Source organism: Rhinopithecus bieti, unplaced genomic scaffold, assembly GCF_001698545.2.
Source record: "Rhinopithecus bieti isolate Rb0 unplaced genomic scaffold, ASM169854v2 scaffold_1017, whole genome shotgun sequence".
NCBI classification, from domain to species: domain Eukaryota; kingdom Metazoa; phylum Chordata; class Mammalia; order Primates; family Cercopithecidae; genus Rhinopithecus; species Rhinopithecus bieti.
In genome coordinates this window covers 756,780-782,937 of record NW_016803657.1, presented here as the reverse complement: position 1 = coordinate 782,937, position 26,158 = coordinate 756,780, and the positions used below count along the sequence as shown (strand labels likewise).

The 26,158-nt window shown below is 51.3% G+C and overlaps 1 protein-coding gene across 1 annotated transcript in view; it reads left to right on the top strand.

The window, feature by feature from the left end:
- NRXN2 (neurexin 2) overlaps window positions 1–26,158 on the top strand; it is a 110,452-nt gene that overhangs the window by 6,450 nt on the left and 77,844 nt on the right. The window contains 4 exon segments of the mRNA XM_017892995.1: window positions 10,144–10,161; window positions 14,970–14,999; window positions 17,640–17,711; window positions 22,203–22,504. Of these exon segments, the coding sequence (XP_017748484.1) occupies window positions 10,144–10,161; window positions 14,970–14,999; window positions 17,640–17,711; window positions 22,203–22,504 (422 nt within the window).

Sequence of the window (26,158 nt, the reverse complement as noted above, 5' to 3'; positions counted from 1 at the left end):
TAATGTGTGTGCTTGCAGGGAGATAGACACACGTGTCTCATGTGTTTTGTGTTAGTGATTTAATTCAACAGGTAGCTATCAAGGCCTCCTTTGTGATAGACTGTGTGTTGGAGGCTACAGTGGGGTCAGAGATGAATAAGATGACTCTGTGCTCTGGGAGTTGACTGTTTTTTGTTTTTTTTTTTTGAGGTGGAATTTCGCTCTTGTTGCCCAGGCTGGAGTGCAATGGCACAATCTTGGCTCACCGCAACCTCTGCCTTCTGGGTTCAAGCAAAGCAATTCTCCTGCCTCAGCCTCCCGAGTAGCTGGGATTGTAGGCATGCACCACCACGCCCAGCTAATTTTGTATTCTTAGTAGAGACGGGGTTTCTCCATGTTGGTCAGGCTGGTCTCAAACTCCCGACCTCAGGTGATCCACCTGCCTCGGCCTCCCAAAGTGTTGGGATTATAGGCATGAGCCACTGCACCCGGTCTGGGAGTTATTAAATTAGGGAAGCAGATATTATGAAATTGAGGAAGCAGATGAAAAAGCTGTCCAGTGTGGTGTTAAGAGATTCCACCTCCAGGCCGGGCGCGGTGGCTCAAGCCTGTAATCCCAGCACTTTGGGAGGCCGAGATGGGTGGATCACAAGGTCAGGAGATCGAGACCATCCTGGCTAACACGGTGAAACCCCGTCTCTACTAAAATACAAAACTAGCCGGGCGAGGTGGCGGGCACCTGTAGTCCCAGCTACTCGGGAGGCTGAGGCAGGAGAATGGCGTAAACCCGGGAGGCGGAGCTTGCAGTGAGCTGAGATCTGGCCACTGCACTCCAGTCCGGGCGACAGAGCGAGACTCCGCCTCAAAAAAAAAAAAAAAAAAAAGAGATTCCGCCTCCAGACTGCCCAGACAGTGACTTTATACTTAAACTCTCTTTGCCCCCATTTCCTTATCTATAAATGAAGATAATAATGGTACCTACCTTATAGAGTTATTGTGAAAATTAAATTAGCTAGTTTGTGTAAAGTGCTTAGAACAGTGCCTGGCACGTAGAAAATGCTCAATACATAATAGCAAAAACAAAACAAAACAAACAAAAAACAACAACACAATAGTGTGTGGCCCAGAGAGATGCAGTAAAGCAGTGTGGCTTAGTGATTAAACCACAGACTTCTGTGGCTTTGGTCTTGGTTTAAATCTGTCTTGTCTACTCCCTAGGCCTGTGACATTAGGTGAGTACCTAACTTTTAGAGTCATTTTTCTTTATGTGTAAAATGGTGATACGTGACTGGGTATGGTGGCTCACACCTATAATCCCAGCACTTTGGGAGGCCAAGGCAGGTGGATCACGTGAGGTCAGGAGTTCAAAACCAGCCTGGCCCACATGGTGAAACCCCTTCTCTACTAAAAATATAAAACAGTTAGCCGGGCATGGTGGTGCACGCCTGTAATCCCAACTACTTGGGAGGCTGAGAAAGGAGAACTACTTGAACCCAGGAGGTGGAGGTTGCAGCGAGCTGAGGTTGTGCCACTGCACTCCAACCTGGCCGACACAGCAAGACTCCATCTCAAAAAAAAAAAAAAAAAAAGTGGGGATACACACGCTTATCTCATAGGTTTGTTGTAAGAATTAAATTAGCATCTGCTATATAAAATTAGTGATGAGTAAATGGTAGTTATTATTACAAGCAAAGTGCAGGGGAGAGTTTATAAGTTGAGGGGATCAGTAACAGATTTATGAAAGGCATGCTGTTTGCAATTGACCTCAAACACTGATTAATAAACTTGATTGGGAGAGGTCATTTGAAGCAAAGGAGCTGGTATGAGCAAAGGCATGGATGCGGGGAAATGTACATCATATCTGTAGAGGGCACCAAGAAGTATAGGGAGAATAGTAGAACCTAAAGCAGGAGAAGCAGGTTGAGACCAGGTCTTGATGATCTGGCTTAAATTATTTAACTCACATTGAATGCTGACTGGGTACAGTGTACTGGCAAATGGAGCCACAAAAGAATTTTGAGGAGGGAAATGCATAAGATAAGAGCTGTACTTAGGGAGCTGGGAGTGAAGTGCAGAGGGATTATAGAAGACAGAGTTATGTAGTAAAGAAATCAGTTGGGAGATAGGTCACACAAGAGATATTGAGGACCTGAGCCTTGGTTGTCTTGGGGAGTGGCGAGGAAGGGTGGTGGCAGTTGTGGTGGCAGTGATTGAAGGCCATTGCTGAGCCTGAAACTGTAGGATTCTTACTCTTGGATGTGGAGTGGGAGGAGAGGGGTCAGAGATGATGAAGTTTCAGGTCTGCACGGTTGGAGGTTTGGTGGAGGGGTGAGAGGAAAGGGGAGTGCCAGGAAGGGGAGCAGGCTTGGCACAATAGATCATGCTTGTGTTAAGTGGTGGTGCCTCTTGACATTCCAGGTGATTGGGAATGTGAGACCAGAGCTTTGAGTTGTAGCTGGGGCTGCAGATGGAGCTGTGTGTGTGTAGAGATAGTATTTGAAGCTCTGAGATCAGATGAAGTGGCTAAGGAGAAAGTGAGGAAAATTGAGCAGAAGACTTCAGCGGCACCGACAGCTGGGAGAAGGAGGAAGAGTAGTAGTGGCCGCAGACCCAGCAAAGAAGCAATTTGAACACAGAGAATTGGATCAGAAGGTCAAGGGAGGAGAGGAGGAGACTCGCAGCTATTGAGCATTTGCTGGGTGTCTTAGATGTTTTATCCCATTTAGTCCTCATGATCACCACATGAGGATAACTTTCTCCATTTTACAGAGGGTCAAAGAGAGGCTCAGAGATTAAGAGTTGGGATCTGAGCCCTGAGCTGACTCAAGAACCTGTTGCTCCCTACCTGTCTCCATGCTACCTCCGGAAAGGAGAGCTGGTCAGTTTGATTACCTGCATTTGGTTTATTGGGGCTATTTAGGGACAAGGTTTTTTTTTTTTTGTGACAGAGTTTCGCTCGGTCACCCAGGTTAGAGTGCAATGACGTGATCTCGGCTCACTGCCAGCTCCACCTCCCAGGTTCATGCCATTCTCCTGCCTCAGCCTCCCGAGTAACTGGGACTACAGGCGCCTGCCACCACGCCCAGCTAATTTTTGTATTTTTATTAGAGACAGGATTTCACCATGTTAGCCAGGATAGTCTTGATCTCTTGACCTTGTGATCCGCCCACCTTGGCTTCCTAAAGTGCTGGGATTACAGGCGTGAGCCACCGCGCCCGGCCTAGGGACAAGGTTTTATCAGAAACCAGTAACTACCCTAAATTCCTTGGGCCACAGCTTCTTCCTTAAGCCAGTGTGTGCTGAGGGTGTTCTTGTGTTTATCGGTCAGCTGTCCCAGCACAGAGAAAGGACGATGGAGATAGATCAGGAAAATCTCAGTTTTCCAAGCCCTTGGAGAGGAACCCATCCCATAGAGCAGGGCATTATCCAATTAAAACACACAGCTAAGCCACATTTAACACATTTCAGATGGAAATCTCTTCACAATGTGTTACACACCTCTCTGCCTCCCTAAGCATAATAGCTGGAATGTGATTTCACTTTTTTCAGATGACTCAGGGTGGTCGTGATTCCCCTCAGGTATTACATCAAACTGTTATGCAGTGGTTCCTTCACTGAGGTTTGTCCCTGCCTGAGATGATGCCTGACTGCTGTATTTCTGAATTCTTATATTAGCTTTTTCTAGTTTTTCCATCTCTACTCTTAGGAGGAGTTGTCAGGTAGCAACTGACACCTCTCTCTCTCTCTGTCTCTCTCTGTGTGTGTGTGTGTGTGTGTGTGTGTGTGTGTGAGAATGTGGAAATGAGCATTCCTAAGCTAGGAATTGCTGTTAGAATTGTGTGTCACTAACAGTAGGTGGACTCTGGCTAGGGCCTGAGAGGCCCTATGAGAAAATAACAGTTCTTTTTTTTCATTTTTGTAGAAGTAGCTTTATTAAGGATGCAGCTTTACAGCTCCATTACTCCTTCTATAGAGCAAGGCTACCTTCTAAGCAGTGTGTGTAGAGTAGCCAGAAAGTAACAGTTCTTAATTGCCCAGGTGTTAGATGTGTGTTTTGGTTGTTTAGAGCCTTTTCTTTTCCCTTTTGTTCTGGTCTTCATCACTGTCCTTGATCACCAATCTGCTGGAATCCTGAGTTCATGTTAGGCAAGACATACCATCTATGACACCATCTCTGTATTCTGCTGGGGGAATGAAGTCTTGTGTCTGAAAGTTAAGCAAATGAAATCACCTATGTTGGGTTATTCTGTCAGCTCTAACATCCAGTACCTGTGGTCCTGACAGTTTCTGTGGGTAGAAGTGGCTTCAGGTAGAATGGGACAGGCTTCTCTAGAGGGTGGTATAGACAGCAGCTGCTCTCAGAACCCAGAGACAAGCTGGATGCCTCTATGTAAAGATGGGAAAATGGGTAAGTGCATAGGCTGCCATGGTTTGAACCTAGCTTTGCTACTTGTTAGCCGTGTGAACTTGGGCAGTTAACTTATCCACATTGTTCTTCAACGTCCTACTCTGTAAGATGGAGGTAATAACGTTGTAAGAACTAAGTGAATTAATATACGAAAATCCTTTACAATCCAGGCACTATTCTGAATGATCAATAAATGGTACTATGGTTATTAGCTTTAGTGGTCAGGGAAGGCTTCAAGGAGGTGGTGGGACTTGGCCAGACCTTGAAGAAGGATGACTGAGTGTGAATTATAGTGGTGGAAAGGAAAGGGCAGGGGTTTCCCACCAGGAGAGTAGCCTACATGAGGAATATAGGGGATGTGAATTGAGTGGGTCAGGGCGTGGTGAAGAGACAAAGTTGGTTGTGTTTTATGGTAGATAAAATCAGAACCTTAGATTAGAATCAGTTTCCAGAAGTCTTGACTTCCAGGCTAAGCACGTAGCCCACTGGAGGTTTTCAGACAGGCAGATTTGGGTTCAAATTTTGACTGTCACCAACTAGCAGTGTGACCTTAGCCAAGTTACTCCTACTTTCTGAGCCTTGGTTTCTTCAGCTCTAAAAGGAAGTGATAGTAATATCCATTCACAATGTAGCAGTGGTGGGTAAAGGAACAATGGGCGTAAAGAGCCAGGCACACCCTAAGTGCTCAGTATATGCAAAGTGTTATTTTATGATTCACTCAACAAATGTGAGAATGCCTTTTTTCTGAGCCAGGAGCCATGTAAGCAGCTGGATATAGAGAGATGAATGAGGCATTGTCCTCACTTCTGGATATTTCACAGTCAAGTCAGGAAACAGACATGTTAACACAGTTGCAATAGAGATTCAATAAGATAATTAATAATAGAATGTACATTTCTAGAGTTGGCACAAAAGAGGAAGGCTAGCTCTCCTTTGTTTAGAACAGAGACAAATGTATATTGACCTGGATCTTTTGCTTTTCTTTTTTTTTTTTTAGAGACCCAGGCTGAAGTGCAGTGGTGTGATCATAGCTCACTGTGACCTCAAACCCCTGGGCTCAAATGATCCTCTATTTCAACCTCCTGAGTAGCTGGGACTACAGGCGCACACCACCCTGTCTGGATAATTTATTTATTTATTTTTTTGAGGCAAGATTTTCTCCGTCATCCAGGCTGGAGTGCAGTGGTGTCATTATGGCTCACTGCAGCCTCGACCACCCAGGCTCAAGTGATTCTCCCACCTCAGTCTCCCAAGTAGTTGGGAGTACAGACACGAGCCATTACATCCGGCTAAGTTTTGCATTTGTTTGTAGAGACGGGTCTCCCTATGTTGCCCATGCTGGTCTCAAACTCCTGGGCTCAAGTGATCCTCCCACCATGGCTTCCCAAAGTGCTGGGATTATAGGCACGAACCGCTGTAGCTAGCCCTTGACTTGGGTCTTAAAGAAAGAGTAGATTTAATTAGCCAGCTGTAGGTGAAGAGTATTTCAAGCACAAGGAATATTATGTGCAGAAACATAGCATATTATAGAAACAGGAAGAGGCTGGGGTGATTGCAGCCTGGATTATCGCAGGAAAAGAGGTTAGAGGAAGGCACAGTCAAATTTCGGGTGGGATTTTCTGAGAAGATTCGACTTTAACCTACAGGCACTGAGAAGCTTTGAAGAGTTTTCAGCAGAGTCGTAACATGGTGGGAGTGGACCACTTTGTTATGCTGTGGTGTATGAATTTCAGGGTGAAAAGAGTGGCTGTAGAGGGCGTCATCTCCTAGGCTTATTAATGTTCCAAGGAGAGGGACTGATCAGGGCCTGGCCTTACCAAGGCTGGGCCTGGGCAGTGCCGGTGGAAATGGAGGGATGATAACGATTTCTAGGACTTTAGTTTTGTTTTTAGGGTTTTAGAAGGTGGAACCAATAGAATCCAGTGATTGGCCTGACAAAAGGAGCAAGTGCTCTCTGGGTGCCTAACTTGATCAGGGAATTTGGTGGGGTGAGAAGAGGGTTATGAGTCCCACCTTAGACATATTGAGTGTGAGAAGCCTATGAGACACTCAGAGACAGCGGCTCTAAAGGCAGATGGGTACATAGGTCAAGAGCACGGGAGAGAGGTTTGTATCAGAAACACTGAAAAGTTCTCATCACAGCAGTATTTAGTAAGGCATATCTGTTACCTGTGCCAAAAGGGTCAGGCTGGGGATGGGTAGGGAGACTGACCAAGAGGAGGCTATTGCAGGAAACCAGGCACAAGGGGTGCGGCCAGAGGCTATGATGACCTAGGATTGCAGTGGAGAGGGGCAAAGGTGATTCTGCGCTCCTGGGTGTGTATTCTTCTGTGCAGCAAGGAGATAGATAACACTGAGCTCAGTGTTGCAGTGAGGCTGATGTGTGACATTGCATGTGAGAGTCAGTACGGTGCCCAGCACATGGCTAATGGCATCTCTGGATCCTGTGAGGGCAGTGTGGAGCATGTAGTAGGAGCTCAGGCAGCACTGGTTGAAAGCAGGGGCTTTGCTAAGCACTTGACTGTGGGAGTGGAGGTGTCGAGAATGACTTCAGTGGTGGAGTTTAGATGTCAGAGAGTTGGCCGAGCAATTACATTGCTGGGCGGACACATAGTGATACAGGACTGGCACTCAGGGAGGAGGCCGGGACTACCCGTGCAGGTTTGGGAGTCTCTGAGCACAAAAGTGAGCCAACACTGAGGACAGCGAGGAGAAGTAAGAGGAATGTGGAGGGCAGGGGCCAAGCCTGAAGGGGGCCTGAGGTGGCAGGGGAGGGGCATAGGTGAATCAGCAGAAAGCAAAGGGCAGCAGAGGAAGAGAGATATGTGAGTTTCTAGGTGCTGTCTCTCCAAAGCCAGAAACAAACCAAGCCTGGTTGTTTCAACTTCTTGAGCATAGCATGACGTACATTTCTGGCAGGTGGAAATACGTTTTGAAATACCTGCCATGTTGGATTATCTAGAAATCACTACGCCTCCTTATTTGCACAGGTGCTGATGAGACAATTGTGCTGACTGACCAGGGTCTTAGCGTACTGGGACCAAAGAAATCCTGGCACAACAGTCTTCACGAGAGCCAAAGGTTTTCCTGAGGGCCCCTTTATTAGCCAGCTCCCCCCATAAATGTAATGTGATTCAGTTTACTTAAGAAAACTATTGGCCAGGCGCAGTGGCTCACGCCTGTAATCCCAGCACTTTGGGAGGCCGAGGTGGGCGGATCACAAGGTCAGGAGATCGAGACCATCCTGGCTAAGACAGTGAAACCCCGTCTCTGCTAAAATACAAAAAATTAGCCGGGCGCGGGCGCTCTGGCAGGCGCCTATAGTCCCAGCTACTCGGGAGGCTGAGACAGGAGAATGGCGTGAACCCGGGAGGCGGAGCTTGCAGTGAGCCGAGATCATGCCACTGCACTCCAGCCTGGGTGATAAGCAAGACTCCATCTCAAAAAAAAAAAAAAAAAAAAAAAAAAAAAAAAAAAAAAAAAAAAAAGAAATAAAGAAACCTATTACTGGGCACTGTGGCTCACACCTGTAATCCCAGCACTTTGGGAGGCCGAGGTGGGCGGATCACAAGGTCAGGAGATCGAGACCATCCTGGCTAAGACAGTGAAACCCCGTCTCTGCTAAAAATACAAAAAATTAGCCGGGCGCGGGCGCACTGGCAGGCGCCTATAGTCCCAGCTACTCGGGAGGCTGAGACAGGAGAATGGCGTGAACCCGGGAGGCGGAGCTTGCAGTGAGCCGAGATCATGCCACTGCACTCCAGCCTGGGTGATAAGCAAGACTCCATCTCAAAAAAAAAAAAAAAAAAAAAAAAAAAAGAAAGAAAACTATTACTGGGCACTGTGGCTCACACCTGTAATCCCAGCACTTTGGGAGGCCGAGGCGGGCCGATCACCTGAGGTCGGGAGTTCGAGACTAGCCTGACCAACATGGAGAAATCCTCTCTCTACTGAAAATACAAAAATTAGCTAGGTGTGGTGGCGCATGCCGGAAGCTGAGGCAGGAGAATCACTTGAACCTGGGAGGCGGAGGTTGCGGTGAGCCAAGATCGCGCCATTGCACTCCAGTCTGGGCAACAAGAGCAGAACTCCATCTCAAAAAAAAAAAAAAAAAAAAGAAAGAAAGAAAACTATTGGATACATAGCTTTTAGGTGATGCAGCTGTCCGGTAGAAGCAGCTCTGTGTTGTAGAGGAGTGTGTTTGTAACACATATTGACATGGAAAGACTGTGTGTGTAGGTTTAGGAAACGGAAGATAGAAAGAGAGCTGTGTTCATTGCTGGCTGTGTGTCTTTAGCCACTGGAGTCACTGTGGGGTGGTGGTGTGTGTGTCTAGTGTTATGTAGTGGATTACTGTGCAGGTATTGGTGCTTGCATTCAGCCTGTGTATGTGCGTGGATTATGGGAGTGGTATAAGGTATGACAAATATCTGTTTGTTTTCAGAGTATAGCTACCTCTCTGTGAGTGAATGAACAGATATCACCAAATGGGGTTGGAGGTAGGAGGAGATAGTGTGTGCATGCGTGAGTGTGTACTGGATAGTTGTGTGTACACAAGTGTGTATCCTGGGGCCTGCACATGCAAGTATGTGTTTCCCCACTGGGTTTGTGTGTTTGTAGATTGTGCTGTTTCTCCCTTCCTGCCTATTGCTTCATCTAAAGGCTCCCAGGAGGTGGGCACATGGCAAATGTTTGGAGCTGGGGGCACCTCCATCCTCTTACAGAGCAGATCAGAGCCCAGCCTGCTTGAGGAGTTATAGCTTAGTTGAAGGAATTGTCTCCATCTTCTCTTTGTTCCGTCTTCTCCCTTGACCCATTTGGTGAGCTCCAAGGCCAGGCCCAGGCAGGGCCCTAATAGGTGAGGTCTGCCTGTCCAAAGAATGTGGCGTGGTCTAGCTCTGGGCCCAGTGTGGCCTACTGAATTTGGACTCTCTTCCCCCACTGGCATGGCCATCCAGCCTGGGGAGCCTTGGCCTCATCCAGATGTTAAGAAGACATTTGTCCTAGAATCAGAATCAGAGTCAGAAGAGGCCTCAGAAACTATCCAGTGCACCCCTCCCATTTTTGCAGAAGAGGCAGTAGGGACTCAGAGAGGTTGAGTGAATAGGGTGAAAGTCGCACAGTGCTGCGCGGCAGGATCATGTTTGCTCGCTCTGTCCTGACGTCTTTTCACCCCGGGAGGGTCAGGGGCTGGAGGTGGTTGGGTCCTGTGTACAGAGGCTTTATATGTGAATTGTGTGAGGTGGTGTGTGTCACTGGATTGCTAAGTGCCTATGTGTGTCAGTGTGTCACTGAGCATGAGTGTGTCTCTAGTAAACCCTGGGAGACAATTAGTGGTGTGAGTGTGTCCCCATGTCTCCGAGATGCAATGGAATGCAGGGGAGGAGCCTGTCTGGGGAAACTGGGAAGCCTGACTGCCACTCTTGGCCCTGCCTCAGATTCTCTGTGTGACTTTGAGTGGTTACTTCCCTGTCCTGGGCCTCAGTTTCCTGAAATGTAACTTGAGGCTTGGGTGTGATGGGTCCTGGCTGACTGTGTGTGAGGTTCTGACTCAGGGAGTAGCTCTGTCTCTGCCTCATCCCCAACATAGCTGTTTCTTGAGATTTGGGCCTTCCACGTTGGGAGACTCATGTCAGGGTCTGGGTGGGCTTGGACTCCTCTCTCCCCTTGGAGCCCCTGTCTGTGGTACCTTTGCTAACAGCCCTCCTTTTTCTTCTCTCTCTGCCTCCCCCTTCTCCAAACCTCGCTGGCTGCAGAGGAGCACCCCATGGAAGGTGAGTGAAGCCTCCTGGTCGCTGGGGTAGTGGATCTGTTGCTATGGGGATCCTACATGAGGGGCTGTCGTTGGCTACCCAAGGACTCCCTTTCCTGCCATGTTTATGGCCTCTCTGGAGAAGGATGGCTGGGGTCCTCCCTTGGCTGCCTTGCCCCACTCTCTTGCGTCCCCTCTTCATGGGTTTCAGGGGAGCTGCTGACTGGCCTTTCTTCTTAGGGAAGAGATGAGCGGTGGGGGTGGAGGGACGGGGCTGACAGGATTCCGAAGTGCCCAGAAATAATTGGGTAGACAACGTTTAGCCCAGCCCAAGTTAAGAAACTTAGAAAGGCAATTTTGCCAGATGCTGGGGCAGGCTGGGGTGGGCTGTTGCCCCAGAAACCTGTGCTTGGGGGAAATCTGCCCTGGAGTCTGGTGCCACTGTGCAGGGCTCAGGGGACTGGAGGGTGGTGGAGTGCACTGGCAGAGTAGGGGGTCAGGGGTGTATAGTTGGGGCAGCTTCTCTGTCCCACTGTGACCAGCACTTGCCACTTGCAGCAGGCCCCTAGCCGCTGCCCCACAGGTTGCTAGGTAGGAGTGGTCTGCTTCTTCCTTCATCCAGGTCAGAGGGCAAGGGTAGGGCTTCTGCCTCTCTCTGAGATCTCTCTGTTCTTTCTCTAGCTCCTGTTTTGTTGGCCTCTTCTCCCTGTCCAGTTTCTGTCTTTACCTCCTTTTCTCTACGACTCTGTCCCTGGACCATGTGTCTCTCCTTCCCCAGGCTCTCTCTGGGTTTCTGTCATTCTCTGACTCTTTCTCTAGCAGTTTGGCTTTCCCTGTGTTTCTTTTCCTTCTCTGGGGTGGACTGAGAGCGGGAAGAAGGTAGTCTTGGCTTGAAGGCTGTGTTGAAGATGAGCTCACATAGCCACCATGAAGAAGGCTGCAGAGCAGGCATGAGGTGGCATCCTAGTCCCTTCTCCTGGGAAGGAGGAGTGGGAGGGCAAGGGTGTCCCTGGGGAGGAGCAGAGGAAAGTGCCAAGGATGCAGTAGTCGTGGGAAAGAAAGGCAGCAAAGGGCTCTTTGCCTGAGTGTGGGGCTGGAACCCATTTTTCCTTGTGATGTCCACGGTCTGACTTGTCTCTCTTGGAAATCTCTTCTCCTTGGGGTCCTTAGGTCCCCTGGGCCCAGCTGGCAGATGTGTGTGTGTGTGTGTGTGTGTGTGTGTGTGTGTGTATATGTCTGCATACACATACATGTATACACAGCTCTGCTGGTCTCTGTGTCTCTGTGCACGCCTGAGGATATATGCTGTGTACATGTAACATGATTTTGTGTCTGAGTGCGTGGGTGTGCTCTGCGCCTCCATCGATGCATATGTGGTGTGGCCCACATTTCTGTATGCCTGTGTAGAGCATCAGCATCTTTGTGTGTCTGCATCTGTGTTTGCATCTCCGTGTGTCAGTGTTTACCTCTGTGTGTGTGTCAGAAAGAGAGTCTGCGTGTCTGGGTGGACGCAGCCTTCTGAGGGCTGGAGATAAGATTTAGTGCTGATGTGACTTTTACTTGCTCTTGATGTCATGTCTCCTCTGGAACAAAGGGAGAGATGGAGGGAGGAAGAGAGAAAGGGAAAAAATGGTGGAGGAGAGAAAAAAGGAAGGAGCAGAGAGATGGAGGAAGGAGAGGGGGCAAGTGAAGGGGTGGGAAGAGAAAGACTCAAGCCTCAAGCTGTAGGGAGCGGCAGGAACGGGGAACAACTTGGCCAAAAGAAGAAAGGCAGGGGGGTACTTGGGAAGAAGGAGTCTGGCGGGAGTAGGGGAGAGGAAAGGGGCTGATAGACAGGGACAAAAAGGGAAGCTGGGCTTTGGGGACCCATGGGGAAAGAGGCCTGTGGATGCCACCTCACTGTTTCTTTGGGTGGCGTGGTGGTCTGCTGGTTTAGATGTGGCACTGTGGGTGCCTGCATGTCAGTGACTGTGCAGGGATGTGTATTGGAGGCTGTGTGTGTGTGTGTGTGTGTGTGTGTGTACACACCTAGGAGTCTGATGCATCTCTTTGTCACTCTGTGACATGTCTTTGTGCCTGCTTTTGTGTCTCTTAACCTTGTCACCTATCACCATCTTTCTTTCGATGGTGGTCCTCTCTGGGGTTTCAGTAGGAGAGTTAGGGGATGACACTGAAGGTGGGGAGGTGGGTTTAGCAGGTGGTGGTTCCACGTGGATAGGCTGGGGGCTTCCTCTGTGGCACTGTGCTCTAGACTCTGCAGCCCTCCTTATATCTCTAAGGAGTCCTCTGTACCTTCGCCCTCTTCCCACTTGACACTGTGCCCGAGGCCTAGCTTTCTCCAGGAACCCCAAGATCCTGCTTTGCGGCCCCTGCCGAGCACCTCCTTTTTCCTCCCAGCCTCTTGTGGCAGGGCAAAGAGACCCAGAAGTAGCCGGATAAAGTGCCCTAGGAAGGGACCCTTGGCAGTGCCATCCATCACTGCCAGTCTCTTCTCCAGTGGTAGGAGGAGGGGCTGATGTCACAGGTGGATGTGGGGAAGTGAATACCCCAGTAGGGCTGGGGGCCAGGAGGAGGGAGCAGAGATTTCAGATTAGCGGGGAGACAGACTTTAGGGAGAAAACCCTGGGGCCAGCTGGGGCTGAGCCAGGGGTAGACAGGAAGGGAACCAGCCTCCACTTCACCAAGATGGCTGGTGCTGTCACGCCTGAGGGAGCTGAGCAGCTGGTTGCCGTGGTGACAGAGGGAGACTGCTGAATGCTAATGAGGCTGGCGAGGAGCTGGGCAGTGGAAGGGTCTGGGAGAGGGAGATGTGGCTTCCCCCAGCAGCAGTCAGGCCTGTGGGAGACAGAGGGTGGGTTCACAGGGCACCCGGCTCCTGGGCTGGGGGTGGGCAGAGGCCTGGATTCTCAAGGGTGGGAGCCTGAGAGCAAGGCTGCTTCTGACAGGGAATGTTGGATGTGGGTTGAGGGCTCTGGGTCTGGGTCCTGGGTTTAGGGGGTTTGGACAGAGATGCTGGTAGTTCTTGGGGAAAGGGTTGGTGGCAGAGTAGGAGGGTATTCAGAGTAAGGAATGAGGAGACTTGGTTCAAATGCCTGGGTCCTTACTTGTGTCATGGATAAAAACCTACGTCCTCCCAAGAGCTGTTCAGTCCTAAGGCTGCCCTCAGCGGCTGTGGCCTCCTCCTCCAAGTGGCCTCAGACTCAGACGTGGGGAGAAACCAATGCCACCCTAGAGAGATGGGGCAAAGAGGGAAATGTGAACCATCTGGCCACGTCCTTCCTGGCCTCCTCACTGCCTTTCCTCTTGGAACCCAGGCATCCTGGCCCCCGTCTCAGAAATACTTGTAACTCTTTAACCTTGCTGCTTCCATCCTGGCCCCAGCTTTCTATCCCTAGGGTTAACATCTCATTGCCACAGCAGTGGGACTGGTTTCCAAGGGTGACAGTGGCACTGCAGGGCTGTTCCCTTTCCTACCCTCTTGGCCAGACACCACAGGGGAGTGAGTGGGGCTGGGGGGGCTCTGAGGTTTGGTGGAGCTGGCTGGACATCTCAGGGAGCCCTGGGGTCTCAGACCAGCTGTGGGGCCTGGTGCTGCCAGCCTCTCTAGAAGAGAGCGTTCCTTGGCTGGTGCCCGTTGGGGACAAGGGTACTGATCCAGTGGCCCAGATTCCTTCCCACTAAGGCTGGGGAGGTATACTTTGGGTTAGGGCTGACAAGGCTGTCTCAAGGGGCCAGTGTAATTCTGGATGGAAATCCTAGCTGATCTTCCTATCAGTCCATTTTCTATTTTCAAAATCCAGCTTTTGGGTCATTTGAGAGAGGTCCTGGCCAGAGAAAGGGGGTCTGTAATTTATGAATGGTGTACTTGGACCTTTCAGAGAGCTGGGCCTCCTCCCATAGGGCTTGGCTGTCCTCTTTGGACCTTGCTGTCTGAGAGCTCTGAGCCCAGTCTCTCAGTGTCTCCGTAGATTCTACCTTCTCTTACCTGCTTCCTCTCTAATTTTGTCCTCTTGAACCCCAGTTTCCTCTTAGAACCCAGGTGTGCAGGGTCCCTACTATCCCTGCAAAGGTTATTGGGAAGGGTACCTGGGAGGATTAGAACCCAACAGATGCCCTTCCAAACCCTGCTTTAGTGGAGGATCCTTTTAGGCCCGGGTTCTTTATACCCCCCATCTTTCCCCCTTTTCTGTCAGCATCCTAGGGGTAACTGGGATTAGGGGTGTTGGGGGGTTGGAGGCCCCCTTGCCCGCTTAATCCCATGCTAACAGGACACTCTCTCTCTCTCCAGGTGGCTTTGATTTTTGTGTCGTGTTTTATTTTCTCCTCCATCTGAATCGTTTTTCTCGTTGACCGTTTTTTTTTCTCTCCGCCTCCCGGAAGAAAAAAAAAAAGAAAAAAAGAAAAGGAAAAGCAACCCTCCCAGCCTAATGCTTCTCCTCCTTTTCCTTTTTTTTTTTTCCGGCAAGAAGAAAAAAAGAAACCAAAATCTCCTCTCCCCCCTGCAGCGACTCCCCGCCCCCTCCTTCCTCCGGTTCTGCCTGTACCCTTCTCACCCTCTCTGAAGCCCCTAATCTCTCTTTCTCTCTTCCCCTGTTGTGCCCTCCACCCGCTGTTTCGGCATCGGGCCCCTCTCCTCAGCTCCTGGGCTGGGGCTCCTCCCCGATGTCTGTCACAAGTTAAAAAGGGTTTTTAAATTGTGGCAGCAAAAGCTTTTTTCTCCCTTCTCTCTGGCTGATTTTGATGACTTGTGTTTTCTTTGTTTCTTTCCCCTTTTCTTTCTTTTTTCTTCTTCTTTTTTCTTTCTTTCTTTCTCTCCTTCCCCTTTCCAAGGTCCGGCTCACCTGACGTTAAACAGCGAAGGTATGGTTTGAAGTTTTGGTTTGGTTTGGATTGGATTGGATTGCCCCCAACCTGCGCCTGGATTTTCTGTTCTTCTCCCTGTCCCTCCCCTGTCCCCTTCCCCTCCTCCACCTGTCCTGACACCTTCCTTCCTTTCCTACCCGCTTCCTTTGCCATTTCTTAATTTTATTTGGGGGGGTGCTGGGGTGGGGTGGGGCCTGCCCTTGTCTGTGTGCTCCCCTCTCCCTTGCCCACCCTGAAGCACTCCATCCACCCACATCTCACCTTGGTTTCTGACATCAAGAGATGTTTGAACTCCTGCCGTTGTCTCCAGTCACCATTTTTTTGCGTTTTCCTGGTAGTGTATCTTGCTTTTTTTCTTTCTCATGGTGGTGTTTGATTTCCTTCCACTCATTCTAATCATTCTTTTCTATGGACCTAAGTAACAAGAGAAAAGCATGGGCTGGAGAAAGAGGGTCTTAGGCAGTCTCATCACCCTCACCCTGCTACTGTGGGAGGCCCCCATCCATGACTAGAAGGGAATGGGAGTAGAGTTGTAGGGTCTCTGCCTTTCCACAGTGTGCACTCCCAACCCCCTGCCCACCCGCACGCCTTCACCCTTGTGTCTTTTGAACGTCTCTTTTTTTTTTTTTGAGACGGAGTCTCGCTCCGTCACCCAGGCTGGAGTGTAGTGGCGCCATCTCAGCTCACTGCAAGCTCTGCCTCCCGGGTTCACACCATTCTTCTGCCTTAGCCTCCCAAGTAGCTGGGACTGCAGGCACCCACCACTATGCCCGGCTAATTTTTTTGTATTTTTAGTAGAGACAGGGTTTCACCATGTTAGCCAGGGTGGTCTCGATCTCCTGACCTCGTGATCCGCCCGTCTCGGCCTCCCAAAGTGCTGGGATTACATTGAACATCTCTTAACCTTATTTAACAGATGACGACATTGAGGACCAGAGAGATGCAATGACTCGTTAGTGATTCCACAGCCCTAATTGGTGGTATGGTTGGGACTAGGCATTTAATTTTAGCACTCCTTTGACTAAGTGCCTACCATCTTTGAGAGCCCTGATGTTAAGTAAACCTGGAGTCCTGTCTGAGCTCCTCCAGCTCTGGCCTACTCCAGCCCTCTGCTGTCACTGATTCTCTCTGAGCTCAGGGTTTTGGCCATCCAGACCCTTTGGCACTGTTGGACCTGCCCAGTTCAGCCCTCTGTTGGGGGGTCATCTTACGGAGGAACCTAGTGGGGTCCTTAGCCTATAGGCAGGACCAAGATTGGGCTACAGGGAGAAACTCGTATAGATATGAAATCTGGGTTGGATTTAGGTCTGGGGAGGTAGAGGCCTTGGAGTCTCGCAGGGATGTGAAATTATGGCAAGAAGTGTGGGGAAAGAGGAAGTCCCAAATGGAGAGTCTGGAGTAGGAGCCCTGGTTGGTTCACTCACATCCTTCTTGCCTCTCAGTGCCTGGTTCTGTGGGTGCTGGCTGTGGCTCCCCTTTGTCATAAGGGAAGGCCCTCCCAAAGGATCTCAGAAAGCCCCCCTGGAAAGTTCCACAGCTCAAGTATTATTCTAGTTCAAGTTTGGGGATTTGCAACTGGTGTTGGAGTAAGAGCCCATATAGGGACTTTTCCCCTTCATCACTGAGTTTTCTCATCCTGAAGCTATCCTGTGGATCTGGAAGTAGGGCTGGGTACCTGGAAGCCAGGTGCTGAGTATACAGGTTCACTGGCGGGGGGAGAGGTGGGGTGAAGAGTTCAAGCCGGCCTGGAACCCAGACATGGTAACATGTGCCCACCAGGGCCTTTGGACTGAGGCCCAGGTGCTGCTGATGAGGGGGGTGGTGGGGAGTGAGAAATAACTCCTGAGAAAGGACTTGCCCACATCCAGGCTGAGCTCCAGGCAGGATCTCCTTTGACGTGCACAGCCATTTTGTAGGCACGATGGTGGGATGAAAAACAGACAGGAATTACAGGAAGCCCCTGGAAATCTCTGGGAAGCTCTGGGGTCTAACTGGCAAAGAACTGGGACAAGGGTGAGCTTCTGAGCACTCACTGTGGTGAATAAAGCAGGTGTGAATGGCCTCAAGGTGTAGTGAGAGCCTCAAGGACAGGAAAGAACAGAAGAGGAGCTTGGGGTGTAAATCTGGAGAAGTTTCTGGATGAGAGGGGTGCCTGTGTCAGGCTTTTGAACAAGTTGGGAAGTGTGAGCTTGACCCAGCATAAAGGGTGTGAGCAAAGGTGCAGAGTGGTGGGGAGAATGTGCCTCATGAAGGAGGCTAGGAGAATGAGCGGGCAGTTGGAAGGGGGAACTGGGGGCCTCCAGTGCTGAGGGCTGGCCTGTTTGCCTGCTGTGGGGAAGGAGGGATCCTGCACTCATGGTGAGGCCTCTGTTCCTCTGCCCAGTCTCCCCACCCCAGGCAAAGAGTGGAAGTCGGTGATCATGAGTCTGATGGGGTCTGTGGGGCTGATTGTCCTCGGTTTGTCAAGCAGCTCCTTCCTTAGAGGTCTTGAAGGCAAGGGAGTCCCCAGAGAAGCCTCTTCTCCCCTGTCCCTGCAAGCAGCACCTCCACCCTGGAGAGGGCCCTTCATCCCCTCAAGGCTGGGGAGGGACTGGCTCGGTAGCCCCTGTGCCTGACTCCCCAATTCTGCTTCTCCAGTAGGGTCCTTACTGTTCTCCGAGGGGGGGGCCGGGAGAGGAGGAGCCGGCGATGTACACCAGCCAACAAAAGGTCAGTGATCCCCATGGTCCCCAGAGAGCCCAGCCCTCATCCTGCTGCAGGCTAACTGTGCTTCCTGGGGGGAAGCCAAGTCAATGCAGGCACATCCCCTTGTCCTCTCTGAGGCCTGTGGGAACTGATGGGCCTGCTCCCTGAGTGCCATTCCAAAGGCCCCATTAGCTGCCCTGGTGTGAAGGGCCACACACCTCCATTTCTTTTGCAAAGCTCAGTTGTTCTGCTGACCTCTTTCTAGAACACAGGTATCTTTTTTTGTGGCAGTTGTTCAGGCTGATCCCTGGGAAGTGTCTGTTTCTTTGGTAAGGCAACCAGGCAGCAGGGCAACCCCAATTTAACCATCAAATTCTGGAAGCCTGCTAGGTGCCCAGTCCAGAGAGATTCTGGTTGGGAGCTGTGGCCAGCACAGGGCCTTTAAGCCTGCTTGGGGGCTCTAGCTCCTTTTTCTGTACTGAGGCTGCCTCTCTTAAGATAATCTCTTTCCTAAGAAGTTTGCAAGCCACTATAACAAGTCCTCAAGGAACTCTAGTGGGTGCCAAGCACTGGGGCTATGGAGTCCTATTTCCATTCTTTAGTCTGCTCTTCTGTTTGCCTGGATTTCTGCCATCCTTGTCCTCTCTCCAATGACTTGGTTCATCTCTTTCGTCTGACTCTTAAAAAAGCAGCCAGGCCATCCACACTGGAAGTCTCCTTGAATACCCCAGGTGGACCTGGTCACTTGCGGTATTTCCTTTGTCCACACTTCCCACTAGAAGGCTCATCACACTGTATCATAACTGTCACTTTACCTGTTTGCTTCCCAAACTAGACCAAGCTCCCTGAGGCCAGGGATTGGATATTTTTGTTCCTATGCCCCTGGTCCTTTACACAGCTCTTGGCACATAAGTAGCCGTGTGCTCAGCAAATTTATTTTACATGAGCCAATGGGCTCTGTTCCCAAGGGGCTGATTGATATTCTAACAAATAACTACAATAAAGTGTGGTCCATGCAAAGTATATGAAAAGTGTAGGCTCTTTTCAGAGGAGTTAATTTATTCATTGAGGCCAGGCATGGTGGCTCATGCCTGTAATCCCAACACTTTGAGAGGCCGAGGTGGGAGGATCGCTTGAGGCCAGGAGTTCAAAACCAGCCTGGCAACATGGTGAGACTCCATCTCAAAAAAAAAAAAAAAAAAAAAAAGAGATTCCTTGAGAAAGAGAGGAGACACAGGGAGAGGCAGAAAGTTACCAACAGGCACGAGTCGTTTATTTGTGGGATGCTTTACAGTTGAGGAAGCTGGACACCACCCTTTCTCTTTCTGAGATGCCCACAGCAGCCTGTGCAGTTCTTGATGATCAGCTCCATTTTCCAGAGGGGGAAACTGGGACTTAGAGCCCAGCTTTGTGACCAGCCAAGGTCACAAAGCTGGTGGTGGAGCCAGCGCTAGCGCCCAGGTCTTCTTTCTCACATCACATTTCCTCTCCAGGGAGCAGTACAAGATGTTACTAGGCAGTAAGTGCCAAGTGAGCAGAACAGACAGCTGTAGAGCTCGAGAGTAGGGAGGGCGGAGGGGGGCGCTGGAGACCTTCCCAGAGGAGGTCTGGGAACTGGGCCTGGAAAGGAGGCAGCTGCTCTGTCCCTCATGCATGGGACTCAAAAATGCAGGACCACAACAAGTAGTCTCTAGCTACATTCATCTTCACTGGGGACACTTGTAGGGCTACAGACTCCCCAACTGTGGGAAATAAACGAGCATCAGCTATTATCCTCCTTCCTGGGTCCGGAGCAATTAGGGGCGGTAACTGTGCAAGCGCTGCTGGGAGTCGTAGTTCCCAGTCGCGCCAGAGTGGCGAGATGGGGGAGAGCGCCCCCTGGTGCTTCAGGGCTTGTTTAGCCCAGATCTGGTTTGTGCTCTGTTGAGCCCCTTGGTCGCCCCCACAGGCTCACCCCAGTAGAATCCCTCCACCAGTCCCTTGAAGTCATGCCCCGACCTCCCCTACTCAGGTTCTCTCTCTCTCTCCTCACCATCTTCGGGTTTTCTTTCCACACTTGCTCATCCTTGGCTTGCTTTCCACACTTGCTCATCTCTTTTCTGTCCCTCTTCTCAAAGGCTTTCAGGTTCTCTTTGGCTGCTCCTCAGGCCTCTTGGCATCTCTGGGCTGACCCAGGTCTCTGGTGGCAAAGGGACTGGAGCCCGTGGAGGCGCAGGTTCCGGAGTAGCTAGCTTTGCCACCTGCCCCAGGAGACTGGAGGCAGAGCTGAGGAGTTGAGGAATGGCTTCGTTTCTCCACTTGGCCTTGGCAGTCACGGTCCAGCCCCAGCCCCGCCTCTTTCCTTTTTGCTGGCCTCTTTTGTTCTGTCCGAATCACTTTTTCACACAGTTGCCTTATTCTTTTCTTTCTTTCTGTTTGACTCTCTTTAATGATATTTTCTTTGACTACAGTGAAGGTGAGGGAGTGGGAGGAGTGGCTTCTGGGTGGGACTAGTACATGTGGCAAAACCAAGGTCAAACACATTCCTTTTTCTGGTCCTTGAGCCCCCTGGTTCTCCCAGTGCCTGGGCAGCAGGCTTCGTTGCTATGGAAACAGCAAGGCCCCAGAAAGCCGTGGTTTCTGTTCCCTAGAGGTCCCTGTCCACTTTCGTTTCTGGCTGTCTTCCCATCTCCTGTACCTGTCCCCGCAGGGCTTGCTCCTTTATCCAGATAGCCGCGCTCATCCCCTCTTGCTCCCTCACAGTCCTGAGCCTTCTTCATTTCTTGTCTGTCTCTGCGATGGTTCACCTTTCCCCCGCTCTGCCTCACATCCCTCCTCCTTGCCATTCTTCCCTGCCTTCCCCTCTTGTCTCTGCTGGGGTCCTCACTTTTGCTTTCTGGCCCTCCCCACTGGTACCCTAAGTAGACAGAGAAAGGGATTCAGACTGTCCCGATATTGCCCAGGCCCCCACCAGCCTTGCTGTCCTGTGACCTCAGGAAACCAGGCCTTGCCAGCTGCAGCAAGTGCTGTGCCAGGCTCAGGGGCAGCAGCTGGTGCCTTGGCATCCGGAGGCAGTGGGGACAGAGGCTGTGGGCAGCCTGCCCAGAGAGAGAGAAACAGGCTGTGTGTGGAGGGGAGGGGATCTGCAGAATCTGCACTCCAAGACCCCCCCGCCACCACCGCACTGCCTCAACACATAGCACTGCTGCTGAGCCCTGCCCCCACCAGGGGAAGGCAAGTGCCTCCTGGTGGCCCTGCATGCACCCTGGCATTGTGCCTGTTCTTGCCTGGGCCTTGGGAGCATCTATTGAGAATTCCCGCATTTGGTTAGCTTGGCCTCTTCATAAAGACTCTCACGGCCAGTGTTGTTTGCCCTGCACCTGTCCTGTGAGGTAGGCAGGGCCAGCTGTGTGCCACTGCTTAATGGCCAGAAGTAGCCACTGGTAGAGCCCAGGTCCTCGGGTTTGTCCTGACTTCATATCCGGTTCTCTTCTCTCTGTTTGCACTCTGGCTTGTGCCGGTGTTGTATGGAAACTTAAACTTCTTGGTACTACTGAGTCATTGTCTTCTCACTTGTTACCAGCTTACAGAACGCTGACAATCCCTCAGGCTCTCCCAGTAGTTTTTGCTTCTGCTTAAAAAGTGCCAGTGGAAGGGCCCTGTGCCAGGTGCCTGCGGACATACATGCAAATACACAGACATGCGCACACACGAGGCCCAGGCCTGCCCTTGCCCTGTCACTCTTTGGGCACACACAGGTCACATCCAGGCACTCTTTGCTCTCCACCTTGGGCCTGTCTGCACTGTCCTTGGCTTGGAGTAGGGAGCTGGGGGTGGAGATGATAGCTGGGGCGGTGGCCACCCATGTGAGCTCTGCCTGGTGGCCTGTTGCTATCCGGTGCATATCCCTGTCGCCTGCATTGCCTTCCTGTGTGTCTTCCTGACCCTTCCCCCATTCCCCCACCTCCCATTCTCCTCATCTGCTCCCTGTTGCACAGCAGGCCTATTGGTCCAATCCCATATGGTGAGGCTGAAACTGTCTTCAGGCACTGAGATTGGCCATCGCTGGAGGAGGGGCAGGAAGGGAGGTGGGCTGTGCATAGGAGGCCCTTGTGGACCCTGCCATATGGGAGGAGCACCCAGGGAAAAGTAAGGCAGAGCCTCTTACTTCCCTTCTATGTCCCTTTGTTAAGGGGAGTGGCCGATGGGAAGGTTGCTGGGGAGGAGACAGTGATCACCCTCTGCTCTGCCGGGTCCTGTGGCAGAGTAATTGTCAGCTGTCAGTATGGGAGCCACTTAGCAGCCTCCTGGTTTGGAAATGGACACAGGGGACATTGACTTTTGACAGCAGAGACGGCAGGGTCCCGAGAGGATGGTTGACAGGCTGAGGGAGGGAAAGGGGCCTAAAGCTACAGGTTGGGACCTCTGGGATCCTGGTGCCCAGGACCAGTGCCTGGGTTGCTGGACGGGAGAGGGAAGCACTGGCGTACCCTACCCCATTCAGCCTTCTCCGTTTCCCCACACCATGGCATCCAGGCAAGGAGGAGTTTGTGGCGACCTTCAAAGGCAATGAGTTCTTCTGCTACGACCTGTCACACAACCCCATCCAGAGCAGCACTGACGAGATCACGCTGGCCTTCCGCACCCTGCAACGCAACGGCCTGATGCTGCACACAGGCAAGTCGGCCGACTACGTCAACCTGTCCCTCAAGTCTGGGGCTGTCTGGCTGGTCATCAACCTAGGCTCAGGTGCCTTCGAGGCCCTTGTGGAACCCGTCAATGGCAAGTTCAACGACAACGCCTGGCACGACGTCCGGGTCACCCGAAACCTGCGCCAGGTAGGGGGAGTGAGAAGAAGGCCAGGGATTAGCTATACCTGGGGCAGAACGGGGGTTGGGAGAGGGGGCTGCCGGGAGCTTGTGATGGAGGGATCAGGGCTGGGCAGTGAGGTGTGGTTCTGGAGAAGAACAGGGATTGGGGCTGTGAGGGTCCCAACATAAGGCTGCAGTGGCTGGCAGGCTTCAGAGACCAGGGAGCTGAGCTAGGAGGAGGCTCCAGAGCTGCCCCTGGGCAGGAGCCTGAGGGTAGGGGAAGGACTGGGCTCAGATTGTTGGGAGCAGCTGGGCTTTCAAGGACTGGGGCTAAGAAATCAGGTAATTTAGCAGGAGGGCAATTCAGGAGATGGGAGGAGTGAGCCAGTGCCTGAATGGGTGTGCCTGGGTGCCAGGGGGTGGGGAGGGGGTTCTGTGGAGTGGGCAGGCTTTGGCCTGGTGGAGAAGATGAGGGTGTCCCAACACTTGGGCAGCAAAGCATGAAGGCAAGCCTGAGTTATGTGTGGGGGCAGGATGTGTTCTGCCCCCAGCTGAGGACTTTTTAGGGCAGAGGCAGAGATGGAGCCAGTGAGGTGGTGGCATAGCAGGTGGGTGACAGAGAGCAGGACCAGAGAGGGGGCTTGGCTCCTTATCTCCTCTAGGCAGGACATGCCCTTCTTTTCCTTCTCTTTCTTTCAGCCCTTGGGAGGGCTGCCAGGCCCTCCCAGCATCCATGGCTTGCTTTCTGCCTCCTCCAGCTCCTGGGCAAGCCCATACAGGTGCTCAGAGACCTTCCTGCATTGGCTCCTGCAGACAGGAGCTCCTGTTCCCAGATGCTCCCACCAGACAGTTCCTCTTAGCAGTGGTCCTCTTCTCCTTTCCCAAGGCCTCTGGCCAGTCTCTTCCTAGTTATCTTCTCTGAACTTCCTGGTTCTATCGGTGTGGTGGCTAACTTTCCTTGTCTCTCCTCCTGTCATCCTCCTTCTCCTCCCCTTCCTCCCACTGAAAGGCTCGTCAGTAGGCTCAGGATCTTGGCTGGCCTCCCACTCGTCTTACCTGTTCTGATTTCACACCATCGATGATGATCTAGTGGGGATACCTCTTCATTAATGCCACTCCTCCTTGCCAGGAGAACGCAGTGGCTAGTCCTTCTGCTTTTCCTTAGACCTGCAACTACCTGTTGCAGCCGGGCTCCTACTAATGTGCCTATTCTTAGTGGCCCCTGAGTTTCACAGAGTGACATGCTTGGTGGAGTCACTCCTCAATGCAGGGCTCCTCTTCTTGTCAAATCATCCCTTTACCCAATCAGAGGGCTGTCCCGTGTTGTCATTACCGAGTGCACCTGAGTGTGTCATGTGCATTTGTGACGGTTTCAGATGCCACACACATTTTATTGGGGAGTATGGAGGACTCTGGTGCTTTCTGCTCGCTTTGCTGTCTCTATGACCAGTGCTGTCACCTGGTACTGACTTCGGCAAGATGCTCCAAGTTCAGAGTCCCCATGCATCATATGACCAAAAAATACATGGCACATCCATACTGGGAACAGAGGGGGGAAAAAAAGACATGGTCCCTGCCCTTCCAGGAGTTCAGCTCTTGAGGAGACAAGATGAGTCTGTTAAAAGTGAATAGAGCAAAGCCATGCCAGTGCCAAGTGAACAGCAGAAACCTTAAACATCCTACGACTAGAGTGATACCCAAGACGAGGGAGAGGTCTGTGGCTAGGGGAGGTGGGAAAGCCACACAGAGGAGGAGACACTCAGCCTCAGTAGTGCTGAGTGTAGACAGTGACCCTTGGTTGCTTCTTCCTGGGGTTCCTGTAGTCCAGAGTCCAAGCTGATAACTGATGGAAACCTCTTCCCCTGGATTGTTCTACCAGAAGGCTCAGAGCAGAGGCAGGTCATATGGACCCTAAAGCAGGTCCTGAGGTCCACAGAGGGTGTCTGCTTAAAGACTTTGATTGGGCATTCTCTTTAAAAAGGGATTCTGGGGGAGTTTCTTGACTCCAGTCCACACCCATAAATATGAAGTGTTGGAGCTGCAGACAAGCAGTCCTCTCTTGGTCATCATGGCTACTAGGGGAAGGTCAGCCTCAGAGCCATGCTCTGGCTCCACTGCCCTCACTCAAGGCCTAGACTGTGGCCAAGTTCATCCTCACCGGGCCCTTCATGGGCCTGTTTTTCCTGGCCTCAAAGAGTAATTTATTGGATCTTGTGTCCCTCGAGCAGTGTTTCTCAGTCACTCAATCGTGTTGTGCTCCCCGGGAGACATTTGGTAACATCTGGAGACATTTTGGGCTGTCATAACTTGGGGGTGCCACTGTCATCTCATGGTTAGAGGCAGGATGATGCTGAACACCCTACAGTTTACAGGACAGCCCTCATAACCAAGAATTATCTGACCCCAAATATCAGTAGTGCTGATATGGAGAAGCCCTGCTCAACCAAGTTTCCTTCAAGCTTCCTTCCTTCCTTCCTTCCTTCCTTCCTTCCTTCCTTCCTTCCCTCCCTCCCTCCCTCCCTCCCTTCCTTTCTTTTTTAAAGACGGAGTCTCAGTCTGTTGTCCAGGCTGGAGTGCAGTGGCATGATCTTGGCTCACTCCAACCTCCGTCTCCCAGGTTATAGTGATTCTCCTGCCTCAGCCTCCCGAGTAGCTGGGATTACAGATGCCTGCTACCATGCCTAACTAATTTCTGTATTTTTAGTAGAGATGGGGTTTCACCATATTGGCCAGGCTGGTCTCGAACTCCTGACCTCAAATGATCCTCCTGCCTTGGCCTCCCAAAATGCTGGGATTACAGGCATTAGCCACCACACCCGGCCTCAATCAAGTTTTTATAGTGTCTGGGTGACATCCTGGGATTGGAACAACACTTATGTGATAAGAAGGGTGATGATGGGTGGAGTGATTTGAATCAATATTGTCTCCCCCACGTTTGGTGGGCCAGGAGCAAGGACAGGGAGAAATGACATCTGTCTTCAGCCTTAATAGGATAGAGGGCCAGGATCTGAGAACACTGTGGTTTCCAGGTTATTTTTCTCATTTGATTAGAATGGCCAGGGAGATGGCCTTCTGGGGAGGACCTGCCTGAGAACAAGCACTGAGGGGTCTCCATTCCCTTTGCTTCTGCAGCCATGGGAGTGGGTCAAAGGCCAGCTCCAAAGATTAGAAGGAGGCAGAATTTCCCCTTTTCCCTTGGACTTGGTAATTATCCCTGGAATCATCTAGAGGCTCTCAGAACATAGCAGTTAGGACCAGGGGCACCTGATGAGACAGTGTCTCGCTCTCTCCTTTCTCTCCTTTCAAATCCAGCCCTCGAGGTCACTGTGATTGGAGGTGTCTCTTGGAGGATCTTGGCAGGAATTATTACCTCTGAGGATTCCCCGAGGTCTATTTTAAATCCTGGGCCCACTCTCCTCCCATACCCAGTATGCTTCCCATCTGCCTCCCACCACAATGCAAGCAGTGTGCAAACCCATTTCCTCATTAGCCAGCACCAAACTTGGAAGACAAGCTGGCTATCCAAATATCACATGGTGCTTCCTCCTGCCCAGCTTGGATAACTCCTCTCCTTGGTGCAGAGGCTTTCAGGAGCTCCTCCAGGTCCCAGAAATGGAGTCGCCAAGGATGCAGTCCTCAAGGATGGAGTCCCTCAAAGATGTGGTCCCCAAGGATGGAGTC